This window comes from Thalassophryne amazonica, chromosome 15, assembly GCF_902500255.1.
Source record: "Thalassophryne amazonica chromosome 15, fThaAma1.1, whole genome shotgun sequence".
NCBI lineage: Eukaryota > Metazoa > Chordata > Actinopteri > Batrachoidiformes > Batrachoididae > Thalassophryne > Thalassophryne amazonica.
This window is the reverse complement of record NC_047117.1, coordinates 75,120,128-75,146,608: the sequence shown is the minus strand read 5'-3', so window position 1 is coordinate 75,146,608 and position 26,481 is coordinate 75,120,128. Positions and strand designations below refer to the sequence as shown.

Below are 26,481 nucleotides of genomic sequence, written 5' to 3'. Positions count from 1 at the left end.
GTCCACCAATGAGTTGGGCAAAACAAAATATAGCAAAGTCTATTAGGTGGCAAGAGGAGCACGTGACCCATAGCTAGCCCATGGATTAATGCCAGCTATAGTTTGTGTTTTCTCAAAGACCGCTGTCATTAGTCATTATATCATTCATCACTGGGACATGAGATTTGAAAATATAATTTTTGCTCTAGAACCCGTGATTAACATTTTTTTAAAGAAACCAATATTTTCTGATATTGGAAAAAATTATGAAACAAAGGACTGATGAATCAACAAAGTACAGATTTTAAATTAAACACTTTTTACTTGTGCAATTGAAAACACTAATTGATACATGGACTGCATTTCTATCACGCTTTTCCATCCAATGTGCATGCTCAACATGCTTTACTGTAATGTCTCACATTCACCCATTCATCTGTATACACTCATACTCAACACACTGGAATTCAAGGTGATCAGCTGCACTCCTGGAGCAAATTGGGAATTCAGGACCTTGCCCAAGGAACCATAGCGATTTTCCAGAGAGGATCAAACTGAGGACCTCTCTTCTGCTTGACCCTGTAACAGCTGAAAAATAATTTGCTTATATAGCCACAGTTTAAAGGCTTTACTAACATCTACTGTTGAGGTTGCAAATTGTACAACTTTGTTTCTCTTCACATTTTCTCTTCTTTGGCAGTTGGGATTCACGCCCCCTTGCTTTCCCTTGTGATAAGCAGTATATGTATATGATCCCCCAATTCACATAAATGAGAATTCTGCAAATTGTTAACCTTCTACTGGTTAACCATTATGGAGTATATAGGTTCAAAATCACTGGTTCCTCTTCTGTTTTCTTCAGTCTTCTGGCCACACTGGTAAATGCAAAACACTGCGGAACTATGTCCCTCTTGGGCTACTGTATTAACTTGGCAATGCAATATGAACATGAAGATCTTCTCAGACAAGCCACTGATTCAATGTTGCAGATAATTCTACACTAATGAACAGATGGTTATGAATTTTATACATATTCCATTTTTTAATGAACACTCTTCAATCCTACACACTCTAGCTTTAACTTCTTTATAATGGAAAATGTTATTGATGTTCATGTTTCACATTCAGCTCCCTCTCTTTAGAGATTGGACAATATGGAGAGCAGGCATTAAAAAAATAGAACAAACATTGATTTAAAAAAAAAAAAATCTGATTCATGGTGATGCATCACCAAGCATTTGGGTAATGAAAAATAAAAATGTAGTCAATGCAGGTGGATTTCTTCATCAATAGAAGGCAGTGTGTTGTTTGCTGTGTACACATAATGCAAATGTGCATGCACACAAACTCACTATTTCCATGTTCTCTCATTTAGATGACATTCAGAGATAAGAGTCCTTTTAATTATGTCCGTCCTGCCTATGGCTTCTCCTTTCATCCATCCTTCTTTTATTTCCCTTATACTCGGGCTTTGACTTTCGTCGCTCCCTTGTCTTATCTTTCTCTCACTTCCCTCCCATCCCTTTTTCCAAAGCTCTCCTCCTTCAAGCTAAATGTCAGTAGTCATTTCGAAGTATCTGTGTTGCAGAATACAGATTTCTGCAGCATGCAGCTCTTCATTATTTTCCAACTGTCACATCTGTTTAAAAATGTAAATGGGTGGCAATCACCTTAGTATTTCTTTTGTTCTTCTTGTTGATTAATGCTGATAAATTATACTGTATTTCTTGTCTTTCTGATGCATGATTCTATTTTGTTTTTGTTTTTTTTCTCTCTCTCTCTGTTTGAGTTGCGGCTCCATCCAGAGATAGGTGTGATGTTTGTTTCTGAAACCCTCATGTGCTGTGCACCGGCAACATTTTCTGTATATTCATTTTTGTGAGTTGTTTTGTAATTTGTGTCGGTAGCATGGCCCAAACAGAAGGTCACCCCTTTGAGTCTGGTCTGCTTATGGTTTCTTCCTCAGAAGGAGTTTTTCCTTACCACTGTCACCTGTGTGCTTGCTCTGGAGGTTGGTAAGGTGAGACCTTACTTGTGTGAAGTGCCTTGAGGCAACGTTGTTGTCATTTAGTGTTATATAAATGAAAATAAATTGAAATTGAAAATGTATATAGCGCTTTTCCATCTGCATCAGACGCTAAAGCGCTTTACAAATAATGCCTCACATTCACCCCAGTGTAAGGGTGTTGCCATACAAGGTACTCACTACACACCAGGAGCAACTAGAGGATTAAGGACCTTGCCCAAGGGCACTTAGTAATATTCTGGTCAGGCTGGGATTGAACCGAAGATCCTCTGGTCTCAAGCCCAACGCTTTAACTACTAGACCATCACCTCTTCTAAATGTGATACCACTATCTACTCTGGTAATTTGGAAAGCAGAACAATTAAACCACACCACATTTAATATTGAAAATGGACAATCAAAAGCCATGAGTCACATCATTATGGAAAGTTAGAATTCAGATTGGGCAGCTTAGTTATTTTGATGCCAGGGTACAATGTCAACTAGAACTAAAATATAGTGCACATTGTGTTACTTGTAAAATGGGTGGTGGCAGTTTTTTCTGCAATGAAGTGAAAATTATCAGAGTGGGGAACAAAGCACGGTGGTCATTGGGTGGGCATGGCGGTGCGTTCAATGTCGCAGTGTTCACTGGCCTGTTAAAATCGCTTCTGGAAATATAAAATACATCCATTATACCACACAAAGCATGCCGCACTCTTCAGGAGAAGACAGTTTTCAGATGTTAACAGATGAATTGTGCCTTTGTAGTAACATCTTGTTGTAACCACAGACATGAGCACCTGAACAACACACAGTACTCTGGTGAGCATGCCCAGAAGCTCCCGTGTCATGGGGCTGTGTTCAGTGTTGCTTGTCATCAATACTAACCTGGTGTATATACTTTAATACACAACTTTAGACTGTTGCTGTGGACAGTTGGCCCCATTTTCCTCATTATGGCAAATGATAAGGTAATCAGGGACAAAAATCAGGAATGGGAGACTGTCACTGCATCTGTCTGGCTAGATTGCTGGCTAGATAGCAAGCTGTCTGTCAGTCTGTTTTTGTCTACACACACACACACATTTTGGTGGAGCTCTTTATTCCATACACAGTTTCTGGGAAACCGAACTTGAATGTACCCCAACTATCAAGTCTTGTTGATAGAGTTCTTTTGAAACAGCTAATACCACATAATATCTAATATCTGCATGCAACAAATGGAGCACTGCTCTATTTATATATTTGTATATATGAATAATTAGTTTTTTCCCCATCTGGCAACACTAGACCAACCTTTAAAGTGCTAATGTGAAATTATCATTGGGACATTCACATAAATGTAGCTGCAGATTCTCCTTTTGTTGTTATTGGGCAGAAGAGTCTATGGTGCTAGTTGTAGTCACACCGGTTGACGAAAAGAATTGTTCTGCCTTTGTAAGCTTGTGGATGAAGATAACATTGCTGAAAGGCAGTGGTGAATTGTGATATACCAGAACGTATGAACAAACACATCTGTCATGGTGTACTGCAGTGATGGAATCAAATATGCACGAGAACAATGGTGCAGTGGTTTTGGCATGTCACTGACAAATCACAAACAAGAACAAAACAAAAAAAACCTTTGACATACTGGTTCTTGCAGCAACCCTCTTGAGATCTGGACTGGTACTGTAGTTTCACTGTTACTGGAGTTAAAAAAAAAATCATATTTGATCAACGCGTAGAAATACCAACATCTGAATATCAATCATCAAAGTGCAACGGGATCAAGACAAATGCTGCACAAAATGTACTTTTCTTGATGCTTTGATATCTCCTTAATAGGACATTATTCCTATTAAGCACACTGAGAAGTTGTTTTAAAAAAGCATTAGTTGTTAAAATAATGGAAAAAATAAATTTCTACTTTCAAAAATTGCTTTTACAGAAGTGCAAGCATCAAAATCCCATTGGCTTAAGGCGACTAATATTGTTTACTCGCTGCTATAAAAAGACACTTAAACTGTGTTTATGGACCATATAAACATAGTGAAATACATTTTTGCTACGTTGCTAGTAATAAACAGTTGCATTACCGGAGACCTTAATCAGAGATTAAATTGTTCTCTTTTTGTTGGTGTTGTTTTCAGGTGTACAGCCCTCAGTGCAGTAGGACTGTCTGTGCTGTTGTCTGTGCTGCTCTGTTACTGCATAGGTAAGTCCCTCCCCCCATTACATACAATGTATCCACTCCAAAATGAAGTATATATATATATGAAGTATATATATATATGTATATATATATATTATAGGCATGCAAATCTCATTACTGACGATTTGATATGCATCTCGATACACGACCAGCGATATGATACATATAGCGATACATGATGATACTGATGATACAATGTGATACGATTCACCCCGTGCCTGATTCGATGTGATTTGATATGTGTTTGATGGCAATTCAATTCCTCACAATGCGATACAATGCGATTTATGCGATGCAAAGAAATGATAACAAAAATTTAAATAGAAAATAAGAAGCTGCAATTCAGCATGGTACTATGGTATTCTTCTTCTTCTTCTGATTCTACTAGGGGCAGAGGATTTGTTTTACTACTTATATGTAGCAAATTTACCAGATTCAACATTAAGGAACAGGAATCAGTTCCCTCATATTTAGAACCTGCCTTATCACACTATCAGAACTTAAACAGTACAGTACACAGTAAGTTGGCAAAGAGTGACTTAAAGTGAGTCACTTATTGACAGATTGCCACCTTGGCAAAAGTCATTTGAGATACTTTTCTCACTAGAGTTTTGCTGGAGGTCTACAATTTGAGGAATATCCGAGTGGAGCAGCAGCAGCCGTATGGTTTAGCAGCACAGCATTCTTTACAAACGACCCGTGTCTTGTGAAGTTTCCCATCTTTTTTAAAACAGCCGAAGTATCTCAAAACGCCTGATTTAAATGTTTAGGTGCGTCAAAAATTTCCAACCGCTCGTGGACCTCCATGTTTGTTGTGATAGAAATGTGCTTTCAGGCACATCCATGTTCAAAACAAAATGCAAAGCAGGGATGGTGCATTCAATGTGCCTCGTAAAAAAATTGATGCAAGCACACAGCGAGCGATGCGATCATGATTTCACCTATCAGTTGAATCGATGCACACTTAAATTAATGAATAGATACACTCGCATTGCGCACGTTTGTATCTAGATACCGATTCATATCAATTAATCTCCACATGCCTTATATATATATATATATATATATATATATATATATATATATATATATATATATATGTATATATATATATATATATGTATGTGTGTGTGTGTGTGTGTGTTCTTCCCTCATCCTTCCTCTGATTTGTCTATACCTACTTTACATTCCGTATCTCTTTCTACATCTTTTTTTGATATTGTTAATGCATTGGTCTTCTCTCTGTGGTATGACCATAGAGAAAGATAGAAGGATTAGAGAGCTGACTCCTTATACCATGTATGTATGACAAGTCTCCCAGTATGTGGAGCTTAAGTGCTCCCTAACAGCACAAACCAATGCACACCAATCACTCGACAACAAAGCATTAGATAACTTTATCTCAGCAAAATCACGAAAATAACTAAAAATGCTTTCGATTTTTTTTAAATAGTATTTTTTTTTATTATGATTAAATTCACAACTTAAGGCCCAGTCACACGGCACGTAACAAAGGGCAACGAAGCCAAAACAAAACAAGAAATCTGGACTTTCGTTGGTATCGTTTAACCTTTGCGCAGCTCCGTTCCTGCAGCTGGTGCTTTGTCAGGATTTTTAAACTGTTGAAAAATTTGAACGAATGCCACCGAAAACATCAATTTGTCCGTATTCCATTTTGCTATAGTTCTTGATGTTTTTTTTTTTTTTTTTTTAATCATTTGCTTAGTTTTTGTAATGTTAATGTTTAGTTTGACTCCACTCCTCTGCTGCAGAGCTGGTGTGTGGTGTGGGGCTTCTGCCACTGTGTATGATGTGGCGAGTGCTGCCGCGGTCATGCCGTGGTTGTGGCTGGCCAGGAAGAATTTGTCAGCCTCCTCTGCCAGTGCATTACAGTCTGTGATAGTGGTGTTGTTCTAGTGCTGAGCCCACATGAGTAGAGAGTTGCTGCACAAAACGTCTTATGAATGTTGAACAAGCGCTTCAGTTTTTTTTAATTGGAGTAAGGCGGAGCGCGCAGCTTGTCGTCAGAGTCTGAACCAGACAGTGAGGATTCTGACAATGAACAAGATGATCCCTCTTTTGTTCTGGACGAGGAACCAGAGCAGGTGGATCCACCGACATGCGCACAGATCGCTACAGTGGGTTGTATTACGTGCTTCTGTTTGCAGCTGGGCTCTGTCCCAGTGCCAAGTCCTGGAACTCAGATATGCAGACACACACTGCTCCAGCAGTGGCTCCAGGTTCATTTTGTTTAAAGCGTCGAGATCATTGTTAGCTTTGGTTTTGTTTTGTTCTTCTTTTGTCCCATTTGCGCTCTTGATTTGCAGGCTATTAGGTGATAAAGCTTGTTTGTCCACCTTTTCTCAACGATTTGCGTCTTTTTTACTTTTTTCCCTTAGTTCAGGAATCATCGTATGCCGTGTGACCGGGCCATTTGGGACAGAATGTCCTTGGACAGCTTTGAGCCGTATAAAATTAAGATGATTCAGTGAGTTAGAAAAAGATCATGCTTAAAAGTCTGCTCTTGCATGTAAAAATTTGTAAATCCCTTGGTCAGTCTTGCATACATCATCTTAAAAATTAAAGAAAAATTGCACAGTGAACATCCCATTAAAATGTAAAAGATTCAAAATGATACAAACTTATTATTTGAGTGGCTTTGCAGCAATGTTTACATGCATGCATTACATGCAATGATCATGATCAGCAGTGCTCCATGTCACGCCATCTCCTTGGTGACACATGGTCATGTGATGAGTCAGCCCCTCTAACTGTTCTATCTTTGTGAGTGTCTTGTTTTTAGGTGATTATTCAATGAAACTTCAAGTCAGGACCTTCATGTTTTCATCAAAGCACCTTCACAGAAGTGATGACTGACAAGTACTGATTTCATCAATTAGCAGCACTGCTGATGCTGAAGAAATGCAGCAATCTCTGCAGAGTAATCGCTCAGAAAACTTCCTCACACACAAGGAGGTGTTGACATTTTCAGTTATACTGTGATCCTTCGTGTAACACAAGCAACCGTGCAAATAATGTTTCCCTGCTCGATTCATTATTGTTCTCTGAACATAATATGCCAAAAAAAATAAATAAATAAATAAAAGCCTGCGGTGGATAGCTTTTCTCCAGAACAGATTATAAAAAAATGTAATGCCACTCGTTAGCATAGAGACCTTCTTACATCCACCAAGGACGTAATAAAATCATCGGCGTTAATTTATTTGTCTGTCTGTCCGTCTGTCTCTCTGTCTGTTAGCAGGATTACATCAAAACTACTGCACAGATTTTGAGGAAATTTTCACCACAGATAGATATTAGGCCTCGGAAAACTCCATTAAATTTTCGAGGTGATCTGGATCTGGATTCTGAGTCAAGATTTCACTTTACAAAGGCTTTGAAGGATTACGTTAAAAAAAACACTGCTTCACAGATTCTCACCAAATTTGCACCACAGACAGATATTCGGCCATGGAAGACTCCATTGAATTTTGGAGGTGATCCAGATCCAGATTCTGGATCAGGATTTCAATTTGTACACTTAGCTTTGTCAGATTTTGAGGATTACGTCAAAACTACTTAACAGATTTTCACCAAATTTTCACCATACATTGGTGTTATGCCATGGAAGACTCCATTAAATTTTGGAGGTGAGGTGGATCCAAATCTGGATTGTGGATTAGGATTTTACTTTGTAGGTTTTATGGATTACGTCAAAACTGCTTCATGGACAGGGCATCACGATGTAATACCAAGATCAGGAAGACACTGTTTTATTTCAGCATGTGAATTAAATATCAGTTTGCAATGTCTTGTCAGTTGGACCATTCTGGATCAGTATGCAATTATTGCATTGTGTTGTGGAATCCGGATCCAGGTAAAGTCCATCTCAGTGATGTGAGTCTTCGTTAACCCTTGGCAGACATCAGAAATCTCGGATTGCTCTTGTTTGTTTTGTTTTTTGTTGTTTTTTTTGTTGTTGTTTTTTACCTCTGCCAATAAAATAATATTTTCAGTGCTGTTTGTCTGTTAGCAAGATTACACAATAACTACTACACTGATTTTCTATAAACTTAGTGGAATGGTGGAGTATGGAGTAAGGAAGAAACCATAAACTTTTGGCACAGATCCAATTAAGGTGACCAATCCAAGAATTTGTGTTCATTATCTTTGACATTGCAGAATGGGGGCATTTTTCAACATTTCTATGAATTTCTTAGAGATAATGTAGAATGCTTATATGTACTTTATATAGTCACTCCAAAAGTTAATGTATCCTTCCTTGGAACCGTACCCCCATGCTTTCATAAAATATTTAAAGAAAATCCGTGTAGTAGTTACTGTGTAATCCTGCTAACATTGATCTCAAATACTTACAGAGATATGTGTGAAATGTTGGCTGAGGTCTGTGCTCTTGAAGCAGTCTCTATTTTTTTTTTTTTTTGTTCCCCCTCTTCCAATGTATTTTGATATATAAGTATCCACACTGTCAGTGTGTGTGTCATTAACATATTCTTCCACTGTAGACTCTCCAGAGGAATCAGACTGTTTATTCCATCATGTCTTTGCATAAAAGTAGAAGAACATTTTCCCATTGGGAGAATCTAATAGTGTAAACGTTGATTCTGAGGGTTTTCTTCCCTGTCCAGGATGCAAATTACAATATTTAGTCTATTATTTTTGGCACTCAAATTTGACCATTATCCGTGATCTGAATGAAAACACACAAGTCTGCGTCTGAAAATAAATATATCGCTTTTGCACAAAAAGAAATAATTAGTGTCCATCTTGAAAATCTCAAATGTATGTACAGCTGGAGTCCAAAAATGAATTCAGTGCTTCTTCTTCCTCTGCACTGTTTTAAAACTGTGTGACCTGTTTGCTGCTTGTTAGATTATCTGCCAGCAGGATTTTTTTTAAATCCCAAAGAAAAAAGAGTCAGAGTGGAGGAAGAATGCTAGTCGGTCTGAAGGTCATCGATTCAAACAAGGAACACAGGCAATTAGAACTAGAACCCAGATGGTCCTTGAACTCAGATCACTTGCCACAGGCTAGTGTGTATTTTTTCTATTTTATATTACCTAGCTATTTGTGTGGATGTGGATGTCTGCAACTCCCTCATGCACCATTGATAGATATTTTTCCCGCATTGAACATCTGTTTAGACTTTCCTGGGATTTTATGATTGACATACAAATACTCCTGACACGCATGCACACACACATACGTATGCACAAAAGTGTACAATGAGCATGGATAACCACATACACAAACACACATGTAGACAAGAAAAACACACAACACTGAGAAACACACAAAGGGGTACATGCACACATGCTATGATTGGCACATGCATGTACTCCAAACATTATGCCGTGCACGCAGAGTACCTTTGGCCTTGTCAGGCTGACGTAATGATGCACTACACAGCAGGTCTGTGTGTGTTCATGGTTGTGTGTATGTGCGTGAGCGTGTGTTATTTTGAAGTCTGCAGTATGTTACTCTGAAGTGTGTATTTGTCAGTCATCACATCTGTGTCTGTGTGCCCCTGTGGATATACTTGTGTTTGTGTCTCTGCTCTTTCTTGGACCCTAAAAAAAGTACTGTGTGGTTTGATGTCTGACAGAAGTTGTTCTTAGCAAATGCATTTTACTCACCATGTATAAATAAAATCAAAGTAAGAATTGTATACAGATTCAGCTTTTGGTGCCACCAGTGCCATTGCCCAACAGGGTGCCAGCAGAAGTTGGGCTCCTGCTGGGTGAAGAAGAAGAAGAAGAGTTAACAAACATGTCTAGAGATAGTGGTAGAAGAGGAAACTAGAAATGTGGAAGTGAGAGTTTGGGACTTTGAATGTTGGCAGTATGACGGGTAAAGGGAGAGAGCTGGCTGATATGATGGAGAAGAGAAAGATAGACATATTGTGTGTGCAACAGACCAAGTGGAAGGAAAGTAAGAGCAGGAGGATAGGCAGTGGGTTCAACTTGTTGTGTCATGGTGTGGATAGGTAGAGAAATGGTGTTGTTAAAGGAAGAGTATGTTGAAGGTTAAGTGAGGTGAAGATAGAAAATGAACAGGTGATGATGAATATTATCAGTGCATATGTCCTACAGGTAGGTTGCAAGACGAAGGAGAAAGAAGATTTCTGTGGTGAGTTAGATGAGGTGGTGGAGAGTGCCAAAACATGAAAGAGTGGTGAATGGAGCAGACTTCAGTGAGCATGTTGGTGAAGGGAACAGAGGTGATGAGGAAGTAATGGGGTAGATACGGTTTCAAGGACAGGAATGTGGAAGTGCAGATGGTAGCAGATTTTGCAAATGGGTGGAAATGGTTGTGGTGAATACCTACTTTTAAAAAAGGGAGGAGCACAGGGTGATATATAAGAGCAGAGGAAGGTGCACACAGGTGGACTACATTCTTTGTAGGAGATGCAAACTACGAGGGCTGTCCGTAAAGTATAGGTCCTTTTTATTTTTTTCAAAAACTATATGGATTTCATTCATATGTTTTTACATCAGACATGCTTGAACCCTCGTGCGCATGCGTGAGTTTTTCCATGCCTGTCAGTGACGTCATTCGCCTGTGAGCACTCCTTGTGGGAGGAGTCGTCCAGCCCCTCGTCGGAATTCCTTTGTCTGAGAAGTTGCTGAGAGACTGGCGCTTTGTTTGATCAAAATTTTTTCTAAACCTGTGAGACACATCGAAGTGGACATGGTTCGAAAAATTAAGCTGGTTTTCAGTGAAAATTTTAACAGCTGATGAGAGATTTTGAGGTGATTCTGTCGCTTTAAGGACTTTTCACGGTGCGAGACGTCGCGCTGCGCTCTCAGGCAGCGTCATCAGCCTGTTTCAAGCTTAAAACCTCCACATTTCAGGCTCTATTGATCCAGGACGTCGTGAGAGAACAGAGACGTTTCAGAAGAAGTCGGTTTCAGCATTTTATCCGGATATTCCACTGTTAAAGGAGATTTTTTTAATGAAAGACGTGCGGACGGGTCCGCGCGTCGGGACGCAGCCGACGCGGCGCGGCGGCACAGGAAAAACACCTCCGTGTTGATAACCATTTGTTAAAATCCAGTTGGCTTTTGATGGCTTTCAGTGGAGTGAGTATATGAGAAATTGTTTATCAGCTGGAGATGTTCCAACTTGTCCTCAAGGCTTCCAACAGAGGTGTTTTTCCTGTGGCGGAGCGTCGCAGCGGCTGCGAGCCGACGCTGCAATCCGCCCGCACGTCTTTCATTAAAAAAATCTCCTTTAACAGTGGAATATCCGGATAAAATGCTGAAACCGACTTCTTCTGAAACTTCTCTGTTCTCTCATGACGTCCTGGATCAACAGAGCCTGAAATGTGGAGGTTTTAAGCTTGAAACAGGCTGATGACGCTGCCTGAGAGCGCTGCGCGACGTCTCGCTCCGTGAAAAGTCCTTAAAGCGACAGAATCACCTCAAAATCTCTCATCAGCTGTTAAAATTTTCACTGAAGACCAGCTTAATTTTTCGAACCATGTCCACTTCAATGTGTCTCACAGGTTTAGAAAAAATTTTGATCAAACAAAGCGCCAGTCTCTCAGCAACTTCTCAGACAAAGGAATTCCGATGAGGGGCTGGACGACTCCTCCCACAAGGAGTGCTCACAGGCGAATGACGTCACTGACAGGCGTGGAAAAACTCACGCATGCGCACGAGGTTTCAAGCATGTCTGACGTAAAAACATATAAATGAAATCCATATAGTTTTTGAAAAAAATAAAAAGGACCTATACTTTACGGACAGACCTCATAAAAGAAATAGGAGGCTGTAAGCTGGTGGCAGGAGAGAGTATAGCTAGACAGCATAGAATAGTGGGTTGGAGGATGACTTTACGAGGTCTGTTAGAAAACTATCTGACCTTTTTATTTTTTGCAAAAACTATATGGATTTGAATCATGTGTGATTGCATCAGCCAAGCTTGAACCTTCGTGCGCATGCGTGAGTTTTTTCATGCCTGTCGGTTGCATCATTCGCCTGTGAGCACGCCTTGTGGGAGGAGTGGTCCAGCCCCCTCGTCGGATTTTTATTGTCAGGAAATTGGCTGATCGACTGCCGCTTTGCTTCATCAAAATTTTTTCAGAAAGTGTGAGAGACAGCCAAGTGGAAACCATTTGGAAAATTCAGATGGCTTTCGGTGAAGATCGTATGGGGATCACACAGATTAAGGACAATTACAACTGGATTAAAGACGGCCCACAGCGGCGGATGGCGTGCCGCGCACCGAGCGGCGATCTACAGGCTCAAACGACCAGATCATTTCCAAAGTGAACGCTTTGCTGATCCGGGACGTCATCTGACTACCAGAGAAATGGAAAGACAGCTGGACATAGCACTTTTTCGGCACATTCCACTGTTACAGGAGGTTTTGTAATGGAAAGAGGAGCAGAGAAATTTGCCACAGAGCCGCTCATGGCACGGGACGAAAGCACCTCCGTGTTGGTCTCACAGGACAAGCCCTAACATGTCCAGCTCTTGCACCATTCGGAAAATTCAGACAGCTTTCGATGGCTTTTCAGTCGTGTGACTATCCGAGAAATTGTGGACGAGCTGGACATGCCACATCATGTCCTGTGAGGCTTCATCAGGGCGTTGCTTTTTGTTCTGTGCCCTGCGCCTCCATCCTGACGTGCGAAGTCCTCTGCACGTCTTTTCATGACAAAAAAACTCCTGTAACAGTGGAATGTGCCGTTCATTTTCAAAGTAAACGGTTTGTTGATCCGGGACGTCGTCTGACTACCACAGAAATGGCAGAAGAGTTTGACATCAGCACTTTTTCGGCATGATATTTTGAGGAGCTGATGAATGAAGAAAATGAGAGAGAGAAAAAGCTGAATTATGTGGAGAAAGTAAATCAGGAAGTGGAAGAGATTCATTCAGATGAAGTAAAGGCTAGGGATGGGTATAGATAAGATTTTATTGATATCGATGCCATTATCGATTCCACTTATCAATCCGATTCCTTATCGATTCCCTTATCGATACCCCTTGTGAATTTTCTGTGTACTAAACGTAGGCTTTACAGGTGTTCTATGTCAACAACATTTTAAATTGGTCACTAGATCCTTGATCTCTGGACATAAATAAAAATAAATGAAATATGTAGTTTTTTTCAAAAGCATTTCCTTTCAGACATTTTGGCATGAATGTCTCTCCATACCTCTGAGCTGAGCTCAGCCTGCTGCTGCACATCAGCACAGGACGTCTCGTTTTGGGAGGAAAAAACATTTTGATTGATTGCAGTTTGTTTGTATTACAATGTTTGGAAAGAGGTGTCATTTTATTTAAATGGCGTTTCGCTTTAAATTTATTAATTCCGACTGGATTATTGACTATTATTGTCTATTATGTAGACTATTATTGCTATTATTATTAATATATGAATAAAAATAAATATAAAAAAAATACAATTTGACTCTTTTACGACAATGAACACTGAGCCATTAATTACACAGAAAACAAATCAACACAAACGTGCTGATTTGAACAGCTTAATGCTAACTTTAACATTGAAAACACCATAGACATGCTAACGTGTTAGCATCGGTCCCGTTTTTAAGTTATAAAATACATCTAGCAACTGTTTCAGAAGACCATAACAGGTTGGTTTAACATAAAAAATATTAAATATTACTCACAGACATATGCTCTTCAGGGTTTTAGCGGGGAAAAATTAGGATAAAGCGAAATAAAACATTGAATCCACGAATCATAGATCGAAGCACTGCTTCGATCTGCGAATCACTGCTTCGATTGGTTCAAGGTTCAAAGCAAAGCCACGCTGCAGAAAAGTTGATTACAGACCCGCTGCAGGTCTGTAATCAATGTAGAGAAATTATCTTTTTCCAGGACAAACACCCCCCAAAACAACAGCCACTCTGAAGGACCGATAAGGGAATCATTAAGCAAAAAGCTTATTGATGTCGGTGGATCGAATCATTTCTTAACGATACCCGAAAGGAACTGGTTCTCAATACCCATCCCTAGTGAGGGCAGCTATGAAGAGAATGAAGAATGAAAAGGTAGTTGGTCCAGATGGCATTTCAGTGGAGGCATGGAAATGTCTTGGAGAGTTGGTAGTGGAGTTTCTATCCAGATTGTTTAATATAATCTTAGAGAGTGAGAAGATACCTGAGGAGTGGAGAAGAAGTGTGCTGCTTCCTATTTTTAAGAACAAGGGTGATGTGCAGAGCTGCAGTAACTACAGAGGCATAACATTGATCAACTACAGCATGAAATTATGGGAAAGAGTAGTAAAAGGTAGGTTTAGAAAATAGGTGAAGTTCTGTGAGCAGCAATATGGTTTCATGTTCTGAGAATACTGATAGAGAAGGCCAGAAGGAATTACATTGTGTGTTTATGGATTTAGAGAAAGCTTATGACAGGGTGCCAAGAGACGAGTTGTAGTATTGTATGAAGAAGTCGGGAGTGGCAGAGACAGGTTCACAGATGACAAATGAGATCAGACAGGAGTCTCCATGGTCTATGATGTTCACAGATGATATTGTGACCTGTATTTGAGAGTAGAGAACAGGTTGAGTCTAGCCTGGAACGGTGGAGATATGCTCTGGAGAGCAGGGGATTGAAAGTCAGTAGGAGCAAGACTGAGTAGATATGTGTGAAACAGTGGGAGCCCAGTGGAATAATGCAGTTACAAGGTGTAGAGGTGGTGAAAGTAGATGATTTTAAATACTTGGGGTCAAGTGTCCAAAGTAATGGAGAGTGTGGTAGAGAGGTGAAGAAGAGACAGCTCAGGTAGAACGGTTTGGAGGGACCCAGGGTACACAGGGAGAAGGATGCTGAGGATGGAGCCACCAGGCAGGAGGTGAAGAGGGAGGCCAAAGAGGAGGTTTATGGATGTGGTGAGGGGGACATGCAGGTGGTTGATTTGGCAGAGGAAGATACAGAGGACATGTTGAGATGGAAACGATTGATCCACTGTGGCAACCCCTAACAGGAGCAGCCGAGAGAAGAAGATGATTCAGCTTTTGGGAAATAAAGAAAATGACTTGAGAGTGAGATTCAAAAATGCCTTTTGTGTGTTCTTCTTGGGGGAGCTTTCCAGGCTTGCAAATCAAACAAAAATACTACTTTACATACCACACATTTAGCAGCAAAATTGTCTGTAGTGTATAGTGAGTGAACATTAGTGTGTAAACATATTCCAAACATGCATATGATGCCCAGTTTGTTTATTTGTTTGTGAAGTTGAACATATTGGCTGTGGCTGTTTTGTGGAATGTCATCTGGTGAAATTTCACATTTATGCATTTGGCAGACATTTGTATCCAAAGCAGCCTTCATTTACATTCATTCACATTCATAGATGGGATTGAACTCCTCAATCCTTCAGTTAAATCACATTTTTATTCACCATGGGCATATTTTTGTCCACTGTGCCTGAAAGTTCTGCACCTCTATGGAAACACAATAATTATGGATCAAGTTAGAAAGAGCTGAAAAATGTCTTTTGTGCAGCATAACACAGTTTTTAAAAAGTAAAAACTAAAAAAAGTAAGATGTATTTGTTTGAGAACTTATTTTTGTCAAATTTGAAAAATTGCTGTGTGGCACGTGTGCGTGCATGTCTGTGCGTGTGTGTGTGTGTGTGTGTGTGTGTGTGTGTGTGTGTGTGTGTGTGTGTGTGTGTGTGTGTGTGTGTGTGTGTGTGTGTAGTTTTGAGTAAAAAAAATATTTCATCCATTTTGGAATAAGGCTGTATCAAAAAAATGTGGAAAACATGAAGTGTAGTGAATACTTTCTGGATGTGTTGTATATAAAGGCAGAGAATTTTGATGTATTAGCATTTCTGATTAATGTGGGCTGAGCTAATGTGTTAAAAGGAATGAGGTACTTAGCGCACACTACTTCTTGTTCCTCTCTGCTGTGTGTCTAATGATAAATGGCTTCACCTGCCTGTTTGTCTCTCATATTGCAAAGCTGGAAGCTTGTCTGGCTGCAGCGATGCACTGGATATTGTTTAATTTTCTACTTTAGGACACAAAGAACACTGCGATGGTTGATGTTGGCTGACCTCGACAAAGCCACCTTAACCGCTGGATGATTGTGTCATTCATCATAGTGAAAGAGTTAAAAACTTTGGTGTGATTTTCGATCTTGTTAGATTTGAGCTGTATTTTTAAGTGCATTGGCTCAGATAGCCCATTTTTACTTGGGTAACACAGTCCTTTCTGTGGCCAACGCTAAAACACTGATTCATGCTGTGTCCTCCAGAATTGATTAATGTAATTTGTTATTCTCTAGCCTCCTGATTAAGAATGAAAGATGTGTTAAAACGATTCTGGATACAGCTGCTGGAGCTTTAACTGGAGCTAGGAGACCTCTGTTAGTTACCCTTCACTGGCTTCCTGTGAATGTATGAACACATTTTAAAGCTTTGATCTTGACTCATAAATTAGTGAGTGGTTTGGCGACCCTCATATCTTACATAACTTATCGAGCTTTATGTACCATCTCATGCTCTGCAGTATTAAGACTCTGTGTTCCTAATGTTAATAAGAAGTTGTAGAATTGAACAATAAAGTTCTTGTCCGTTTATTTTTAGTGGTCCTACTTTGAGGAATTATTTTCTGACTGATTATTCTTAGTTCTTTTATTTTGGTATGTATTCAGCACAGTATTTAGATGTGCCTTACATAAGGGGGTTCACGACACACAGACATTCTGCTTTTCACAAAACTAAACTAATTTGAACAAAGCCATTTAATAAATGTAAACATAATTGGAAACGTACAATACTTGAGCTTAGTGCTTCACCACAGGGAACTTTGGTGGCTGCTCTCTGCTGGCACTGTGTAGTACACTGCTGCAGATCTGTTAACTCACCAGAAAACAGTCTCAGTTTCCTCATGTACTTTGGCTCTCAAACAGGATAATAGCTGACTCTGATTTATTTCACATTACACCCAAAACACAACCATGGCTAATTAAATTACAAAATGCAGCCCCTTTGTTTCCTTTGTCATCAGATTGTGCACCCTCTAAATAGCAAGGCGGAGTCACAAATTGACTTGAACTATGTGCTGTAGACTGTGCACCATAGATCATTAAAATAGTGCCCTTAATCACTGTTCTTTTGGCAGCTTATGTGCTTATAAATAAAAGCTGTTATTATTATTAATGAGAAAAAATATTTTGCTCATATAGAGTGTTCTTACACATGTATAAATTATGACAACTACCTGGACATTACAGCACACTTTATTAATGAAGAGTCAAAAGTACATGTACTACGTAATGATGTGTTCCCATATTTCCAAAGTGCTGCAGCTGAATAGAAATTGAAGAAGTTAAATACTTTGGCACCGACTGTTCTTGCGATATGATATGATGTAACAATAGCTCAGTGACCCTGCACCACAGCGGATTGAACAGTTTTTAGGCAGAGTTGCAAAAAAAAAAAAAAAAAAATTGTCGGCCACTTCATGAAACTTCACTTCTTGTTCTCTTTCTCTCTGTCTTGTATCATGTTGTGAGATTTTTTTGTCAAATCACATCCCCTCAAAAATACATCACATCATGGAAAAAAATAATTTAAAAACATGATGTGTTGACGATGAGGTAAAGACTCGGGTTTGTGTCTGTGACAAGACAGATTTAGAAACAGAGTCAGTAGCAGCACTGGAAGTCTTTAAATCGAGTGGACGGTGACAAAGCTTCAAGCTGTCACTGTGGAATACAAGGTGGTGGATCTCGCTCTCTCTCTCTCTCTCTCTCTCCATTGAGTTCACCCCTACTCATGATGGTCTACTGCAGTACAGGGGGGGTCAGTGTTCCAGAAAAGCATTTTCTGTTCCGTTCAGTGTGTTTCTGTGCACATGAGGAGGATTGAGTTACTGCAGAAATACAAACAAGAAGTAATACTCAAAATAAAACCCATATTTTGACCAAAAATGGATCAGCTAAGAGACCTATTAAACACTTGTTCATAAAAGTATAATCGTTGGGAAAAACTTTTTCTTGTTTTAAGTTTATTGTTTTGTTTTTTGTTTTGTTTTTTGGGTGGGGTGGTGAAGCAGAAAACAACACAACCGAAAGGTTCAGGCTTCTTTGACATCCGGTGAGACAGAAGCAGCAGCAACACCGTGCTGAAGTCAATGACATGGTGTGAATGGTCAGAATTTTTGCAACCTTTTCTGTAAAATTGCAGTCAAAGTATAATAATGATAATGTTTCCTGCCACAAAAACAGCAAATCCTTTATTTGTGACTTAAAAATAATTTCTTATTAAGTTATATGATATGAGAGTGGTTGATTTTAATGTAACTATTGTGTATCTTTTTAGTTTATTCATGTTTTGATTGTTAATGTACTGAATTTGCTGAATATGTTTGTTTCATTGTAAACACATTTAATCTGCGCCAGAGTTGTTATTATTATTCAGCAAAAATTTAGCCTTTAGCCCATTTTCCAAATGAAATTGATTATGTTTATGGAAATCAGTCTCCTGAACAACAACAGAGGTTTGATTTCATGTGCAATTTCTATAATACGAGAGGTAAAGCTTCATTTCCCAACCCAATCTGCATAATTTTTAAACAAATATAACAGTTTGATCTGGACTAAAATACAATAGAGCACAAGTTCATGGTCATTCTAGTGTATTTGTGACAGCCAAGCAAAAAACAACAAAAAACAAAGTTGTCAGGGTCGTTTGTACAGTATGTATAATGACGTCAGCAAATAATTAACAACATAGCCACACTGGATGGTACAAATTAATACAGTTTTATTTTGTTCATGGGCCAATGGTGCCTGTGCACCGTGCACACAGTCAAACCAAACAGCTGTCAGAACAGCACGGATTCAGAAAGAAGCCGATGGATTAATTAAGAACGTGAGAGATGCTTGTTGTGTGTTTTAATCAGTAAACATCTCTGAGGATTTCCGTCAATCCGGAAATGAGAAACGTGCTCTTTTAATGAGAGAAAGTGAGCTGTAACAGGTGGGCTGTGAAGATCTCTTCGCACTTCTCCAAATCACTATGCATTACTATTATTTTTGTATTGTGCGTCGATCGCAGCATTAAAATTCCCATGGGCAGGGGGAGGTCAGCGGTCCACTTGACTTTCAGTGAGCTGCAAGCTTTTCCATCTGCTTTTTTATGCAGCAACTCCGAGTTGAAAAAACAGTTGTCATCTCTGAAAGTGCGGTGAAGGCAGCACGCCTGCACTGAGCTTAACGAAGACATTTTAAAGCTTTTTTTTCTTTAAAACTCTGTGCTGTTCTGTGTGTCCTCACTAAAAATAGTGAGGACACACTACGCTAAACAACAATCAATAAAGCTTTTTTCAACTCTAAATGCACTGATTCGCCTTACTGAGATATCCCATAATCCCTTGCATGCCAGAGAGTTGCTGCACGCTAAGTAACATGGAGAAACCACATTACGACAATTGCAAATGATCATTATACTACCAAAATGTACATTTTTATGCCTTTCATCACATTAATAAGAGACTGCATGCATGAGACCCTGAAAACTTGCTAAAACAAATATTTCAAATATTCTGTGTCTGCCACATTTAATGTGTGTGTAACTTCAGAAATGCAAACTGAATTTTAGACATGTTATATATATTACTCTGGAACAAACAGGACAAACAGTGTCGGACATTAAGCAGGCAGTTAAAGAGCAAACTTCATTTTCCCCCAGAATGACATGAACAGGAAGCGATCGCAGCTCACAACTCCCACTGAAAATAACGGAGAAACGGCCTGAGCTTCTCACATGTTTACGTAAAACAAACACAATAACAACATCTATACCCCAGATAATATATTCATGAGAGTTTTAGACACAATATACAAAGAGTTTTATGTTGCGGTGTTAATGCTGTTGTCCGTGTGTAGTCTTATCAGACCATCTCCATGCAGTTCTCAGTGTTAATGATATCTCACAGAGCGGTGAACTCTACGAGATTTTGCGGGATTTGAAACCTCAATAGGGTGAATAGTCTCTTTCCGAGGACGACATGATGTAAAAAATACTGATCAAACTTTCTTACCTGTCAATCTGGTCGTGCTTTCTCCATAAATATCAATTCTTCCTGCTCAGATGACAATCCAGGGGCAAATCCAGATGGAAAGGGAGTGGGGGGGGGGGGGGCACGGCACCCCACCATACCCCTAGATTAAAGGTCCACTTTTGAAGACATTTTTTCATACAACTACAGCTAATACTAATACTACTTATAATAATAATTTCAACAGCGAAAATATTTAGAAAGAATTTAAATGTGAGAAAAATGTTTAAAATAATTTGATAGTTACATTTATAAACAGTGTAGGTTAAGAATTGTAAGTTTTACCATTACAGTGCTGTCAGCAGTTAAATATGAGGTCAAGAAAGGTGTCTTTATTTTATTTTTTGTAAAACAAGTAATTATGTTCATTGAAGTCAAGAAAAAATGTGACTATAAAGTGCGTATTGGCAAAACAGGTTATCATTTTCATGTTGAGGTGGTGGGGGGGTTGTTGTTGGCAGCTGCTGGAAGTAACTACTCAACAAAAATATAAACGCAACACTTTTGGTTTTGCTCCCATTTTGTATGAGATGAACTCAAAGATCTAAAACTTTTTCCACATATACAATATCACCATTTCTCTCAAATATTGTTCACAAACCAGTCTAAATCTGTGATAGTGAGCACATCTCCTTTGCTGAGATAATCCATCCCACCTCACAGGTGTGCCATATCAAGATGCTGATTAGACACCATGATTAGTGCACAGGTGTGCCTTAGACTGCCCACAAGAAAAGGCCACTCTGAAAGGTGCAGTTTTATCACGCAGCACAATGCCACAGATGTCGCAAGATTTGAGGGAGCGTGCAATTGGCATGCTGACAGCAGGAATGTCAACCAGAGCTGTTGCTCGTGTATTGAATGTTCATTTCTCTACCATAAGCCGTCTCCAAAGGCGTTTCAGAGAATTTGGCAGTACATCCAACCAGCCTCACAACCGCAGACCACGTGTAACCACACCAGCCCAGGACCTCCACATCCAGCATGTTCACCTCCAAGATCGTCTGAGACCAGCCACTCGGACAGCTGCTGGAACAATCGGTTTGCATAACCAAAGAATTTCTGCACAAACTGTCAGAAACTGTCTCAGGGAAGCTCATCTGCATGCTCGTCGTCCTCATCTGGGTCTCGACCTGACTCCAGTTCGTCGTTGTAACCGATTTGAGTGGGCAAATGCTCACATTCGCTGCCGTTTGGCACGTTGGAGAGGTGTTCTCTTCACGGATGATGCGAAGGAGATGTGTTGCACTGCATGAGGCAAATGGTGGTCACACCAGATACTGACTGGTTTCCCCCCCCCCCAGTAAAACAAAACTGCACCTTTCAGAGTGGCCTTTTATTGTGGGCAGTCTAAGGCACACCTGTGCACTGATCATGGTGTCTAATCAGCATCTTGATATGGCACACCTGTGAGGTGGGATGGATTATCTCAGCAAAGGAGAAGTGCTCACTATCACAGATTTAGACTGGTTTGTGAACAATATTTGAGGGAAATGGTGATATTGTGTATGTGGAAAAAGTTTTAGATCTTTGAGTTAATCTCATGCAAAATGGGAGCAAAACCAAAAGTGTTGCATTTATATTTTTGTTGAGTATAAAAAAGTAACTAGTAATCTAACTTAGTTACTTTTAAAACTGAGTAATCAGTAAAGTAACTAAGTTACTTTTTCAAGGAGGAATCAATAATCAGTAATGGGATTACTTTTTCAAAAGTAACTGTGGCAACACTTCAAAAGCTAAAAGTGGATGATTTGAGACGCTGACGGGTCCATCGGTACATTTAACCTTTGAAAAAGTGTCAAATGCAGGAAAGAAATTGGTTTTTGGCTTCACCATGAAGTGGACAGAGGCTGTTGTTTCCGTCTGTCTGCCCATCCATCCATCCATCCATCCATCCGTCCATCCGTAACAGTATGTCTAAAATGCAAAGAGCAGTTTTTGTCAGACATGGTGGATAAACTGAGTGAACCGTCCTCTCACAACAGAGGTTATGTTCTGGTTAATGATCAACGATCAAATCAGAGGTCATTGTCTACTCTTGGTGGCGATGTCTTCAAAATCTAAAGAGCATTTCATTTTAAACCAACTTGGTGGATAAGCTTAGTGAACCATCGTCTTGCATCACAGGTAAACTCATAGGTCTGAGGTGAAGGTCAAATCAGAGGTCAAGTGATATAGGAGTGAGGAGTTGAACGAGGCAGCAATTTCAAGAGAATATACTTTGATTTGATTACTAAATAAGCACAATTGAATTGAATTGAATTATCGCTGAGAAACTATACGAGGTCTGTCCGTAAAGAATCATACCTTTTTATTTTTTTCAAAAACTATATGGATTTCATTCATATGTTTTTACGTCAGACATGCTTGAACCCTCGTGCACATGCGTGAGTTTTTCCACGCCTGTCGGTGACGTCATTCGCCTGTGAGCACGCCTTGTGGAAGGAGTGGTCCCGCCCCCTCGTCGGATTTTCATTGTCTGGAAATGGCGGAATGAAAAGGACTTTTTTTTCCATCAGAATTTTTTCAGAAGCTGTTAGAGACTGGCACCTGGAAACCATTCGAAAAATTTATCTGGCTTTCAGTGAAAATTTTACGGGCTTCACAGAGAATAAGGACTTTAACTACAGGTTTAAGGACCCCTTTAAAGGACGGTCGGTGCGCCGCGCTGCGAGCTGCGACGATGCGGCACAAACCACTGGATCATTTCTAAGCTGATGGCTCTGTGGATACGAGACCGTCGTGTGCTCTTTCTCTGGTTATCACAAGACCTGGACATCAGCCATTTTCCGGCAGATTTCACTTTTAACAAGAGATTTTGTCATGGAAAGCCACCTCCGTTTCGGCGTGTTAGAGGACAAGTTTGGACATGTCCAGCTCTCCACAAGTTCTTTTATACTCACTCGACTGGTAAGCACTGAAAGCCGAGATAGACATGTCCCAACTTGTCCTCTAACACTCCGAAACGGAGGTGTTCCTTTGTCTCGCTTCATCAGTGAATCGGTCGTGACGCGCAAAGCCTCCGCGCGGCTTTCCATGACAAAATCTCTTGTTAAAAGTGAAATCTGCCGGAAAATGGCTGATGTCCAGGTCTTGTGATAACCAGAGAAAGAGCACACGACGGTCTCGTATCCACAGAGCCATCAGCTTAGAAATGATCCAGTGGTTTGTGCCGCATCGTCGCAGCTCGCAGCGCGGCGCACCGACCGTCCTTTAAAGGGGTCCTTAAACCTGTAGTTAAAGTCCTTATTCTCTGTGAAGCCCGTAAAATTTTCACTGAAAGCCAGATAAATTTTTCGAATGGTTTCCAGGTGCCAGTCTCTAACAGCTTCTGAAAAAATTCTGATGGAAAAAAAGTCCTTTTCATTCGTCATTTCCAGACAATGAAAATCCGACGAGGGGGCGGGACCACTCCTTCCACAAGGCGTGCTCACAGGCGAATGACGTCACCGACAGGCGTGGAAAAACTCACGCATGCGCACGAGGGTTCAAGCATGTCTGACGTAAAAACATATGAATGAAATTCATATAGTTTTTGAAAAAAATAAAAAGGTACGATACTTTACGGACAGACCTCGTAGTGTTTTGCACAGCATTCACTTCTTTTCCACATTCATAGTGGGTGGACTATGTGCACATAGGGGTTTTATGTTTATTTAAGGGCTTTTTCTTTATCTTCCGAGTGCGAGTCTTTTGATGATGACTCATTTTTTAGTGCCTTCTCCTGTGAGTGAAACTATATCTCTAAAAGACAAAAAAATGAAACAAGAATTTGTGCTTATCTTCAGACAGTTTCTCTGTCTCATCGGTAAGCCGTGTCTTTGTTCTCAACACATCTCCTGCCTTTCAAGAGGTGAATTGTGCCTCTGAAGTCCATCTCAGTGTGTGTTAGATTAGCAGAGATGAACAGGGATCACTTTCCTCTTCTGAACAGACACAGAAAAAGGCTGACAATGTTGGCTCGGTTGATGATTCCAGCTCTGCTTTGAACGCAGTTGGATACTTTGTTTTTACTCATTGTTATGCTAGCGCCTTTGATTTTTTTTTTTTTTCCAGCGCTGGCATCCAAACACAACGCCAGAACTTGTGGAGAAAATATTGCTGAGACAAAATTGATTGAAGTTTTACTTTATTTTGAAGTGCCTTTTCTAATGGGTTTTTTTTACGACATACAGAGGGACCAAAAAATGTGAAGTCTGCAGTAACCTGATGACTATGAAAATAAACATTGTCATATTCAAATAATAGATCCTAATGAAGCAGTGACCACTTTGTGTGCTGTTAATTACTGCACCTTCATTGTATATGTTGTTACTTTTCAGAGTTTTTCAGCCAAAAGGAATGAACTGCCTAATGTTTCCAACCAAAAAAGGCTGTGTCAGAGAAAAGCAGTGTTGTATGACTGTTACCATGGCCGTTAATCCTCTTACTTTATCACACACACACTAATGCACACACATACACACACGCCTGTCGATTAGCCAGCACTCTCCCATGACCCTTTGCTCCTGTCCTCACCAGGAGGGGTTGTGGGTAATGGACTAGCACAGCATGGCTCTAATTTAATGAAGCAGAGAAGGTGTGTATGTGTGTACCAAGTGAGTGTCCACATCCAGAGTTTCTCTCACTAAACGCTCCCAAGTTGAATCTGTAATTGGTCCTTGACATAGTGCTCATTCTCTCTCTCTCTCTCTCTCTCTCTCTCTCTCTCACTCTCTCTCTCTCACGCTCTCTCAATGTCTTCCATGTGAGAAGTCCAGTCAGGACTCGGTTCCATGTTTTTCCTGCAAAAACTCTGAGGAATTTTGTTGTTTAAAACAGCAATAAGATGGGGACAAGAGTCTTATGGTTGTCGTTTAGCACATTTAAATTAAGTGCATGTACACTAGCTGATGCCAAACTGACCTGAAGAGGACACTTCCTCAGCCATTTGTGTTCAAACATGTAGCTCGTGCCAGCCTGTCTATACCAAGTCATGGATTCGCTGAACCAGTCTCAAGAACCAACTACACAGACACGACATTCATCCACACTGAGAAACAGACGCCCAGACAGTGTAGTTGGAGAGATTACTGACAATCAATTCCAGTCTTTTAAAACTTGTGCTCATCATTAGTTACTTCCCAACTTGTGACCTTATATTGTTAACAATAGTACTTTATGAAGAAAAAAAAATTGTGTATAAGCGTGTATGTAGGTGTGAGCATTTAATATATGTACAACTGCAGTCTAACCGCTGACCTAACGTGAGGAATAGATCCTTGGGTACCACTGGAAGGACTTTGTGTCAGATGAACAGTTAAGCTGCTCTTACACCTGGCTGAGTTTGGTGCAGAGTTTTCACAAGAATGTCTCGGGACGACTTGCCTCTGGAGGAGTTCGGCATGCTGCTCTGCATTGATCAGCACAAGTCAGCAAAGTACTGTTAAACTCTAGCCACTTCAGTGTTTTGGGGAGCATGGCTCCCGACTGTCCCATGTGAAGCTTGAGGCAGCCTGGTTGCATGCTCAACACACCTCAATGTCCAGTTTTCAAGCTGAGCATGAAAGAAATTTCTCCAAGATATCGAGTGTACACCAAGTTCATCTGGCTTTGCATCATGTTGGATGCAGTATGACTCAAGGTGGCTGGGAATGTAGCAAGCTTCAGAAAAAAGAACTTTTTCCACCTTTAGATGTGTGGCACGCCTGCTTGTGTCCATGCATGAGACCAAATCCAGCAAGTCGAGACCTGCTTGGAAAAATTCTCCAAGGTGCACTGAATAGTACTGCATCGTGTTATGGTGCGAAATGACCAAGTGTGCAGGCAGGTGTACTCTTGGAGACTCCAATGAGGCATGCTACTTGCAGTACTAGAAAACATTAGCTACAGTGCATCCAGAAAGTATTCACAGCGCGTCACTTCTTCCGCATTTGTTATGTTACAGCCTTATTGCAAAATGAATGAAATTCATCTTTTTCCTCAAACTCCTGCGCACAATACCCCATAATGACAATGTGAAAAACATTTTTTGAGATTTTTGCAAATTTATTAAATATAAAAAAAAACTACCAAATTGCCTTGAAGTTCAAAATTGAGCTCAGGTACATTAAGATTCCACTTATCATCCTTAAGATGTTTTTAGAGCTTAATTGGAGTCCAATTGGCATCAATTCAGTTGACTGGACATGATTTGGAAAGACACACACCTGTCTACATATAAGGTCCCACAGTTGACAGTGCGTGTCA

General features: G+C 40.0%; 1 protein-coding gene across 11 annotated transcripts in view; it reads left to right on the top strand.

Annotated features, from left to right (window-relative positions):
• The window catches only part of LOC117525661 (teneurin-3), a 564,186-nt gene that overhangs the window by 320,278 nt on the left and 217,427 nt on the right, over positions 1-26,481 (top strand). For all 11 annotated transcript variants that reach the window (XM_034187585.1, XM_034187583.1, XM_034187580.1 and 8 more), the window contains one exon: positions 4,120-4,184. In XM_034187585.1, the coding sequence (XP_034043476.1) occupies positions 4,120-4,184 (65 nt within the window). The remainder of the gene's footprint in view (positions 1-4,119; positions 4,185-26,481) is intronic.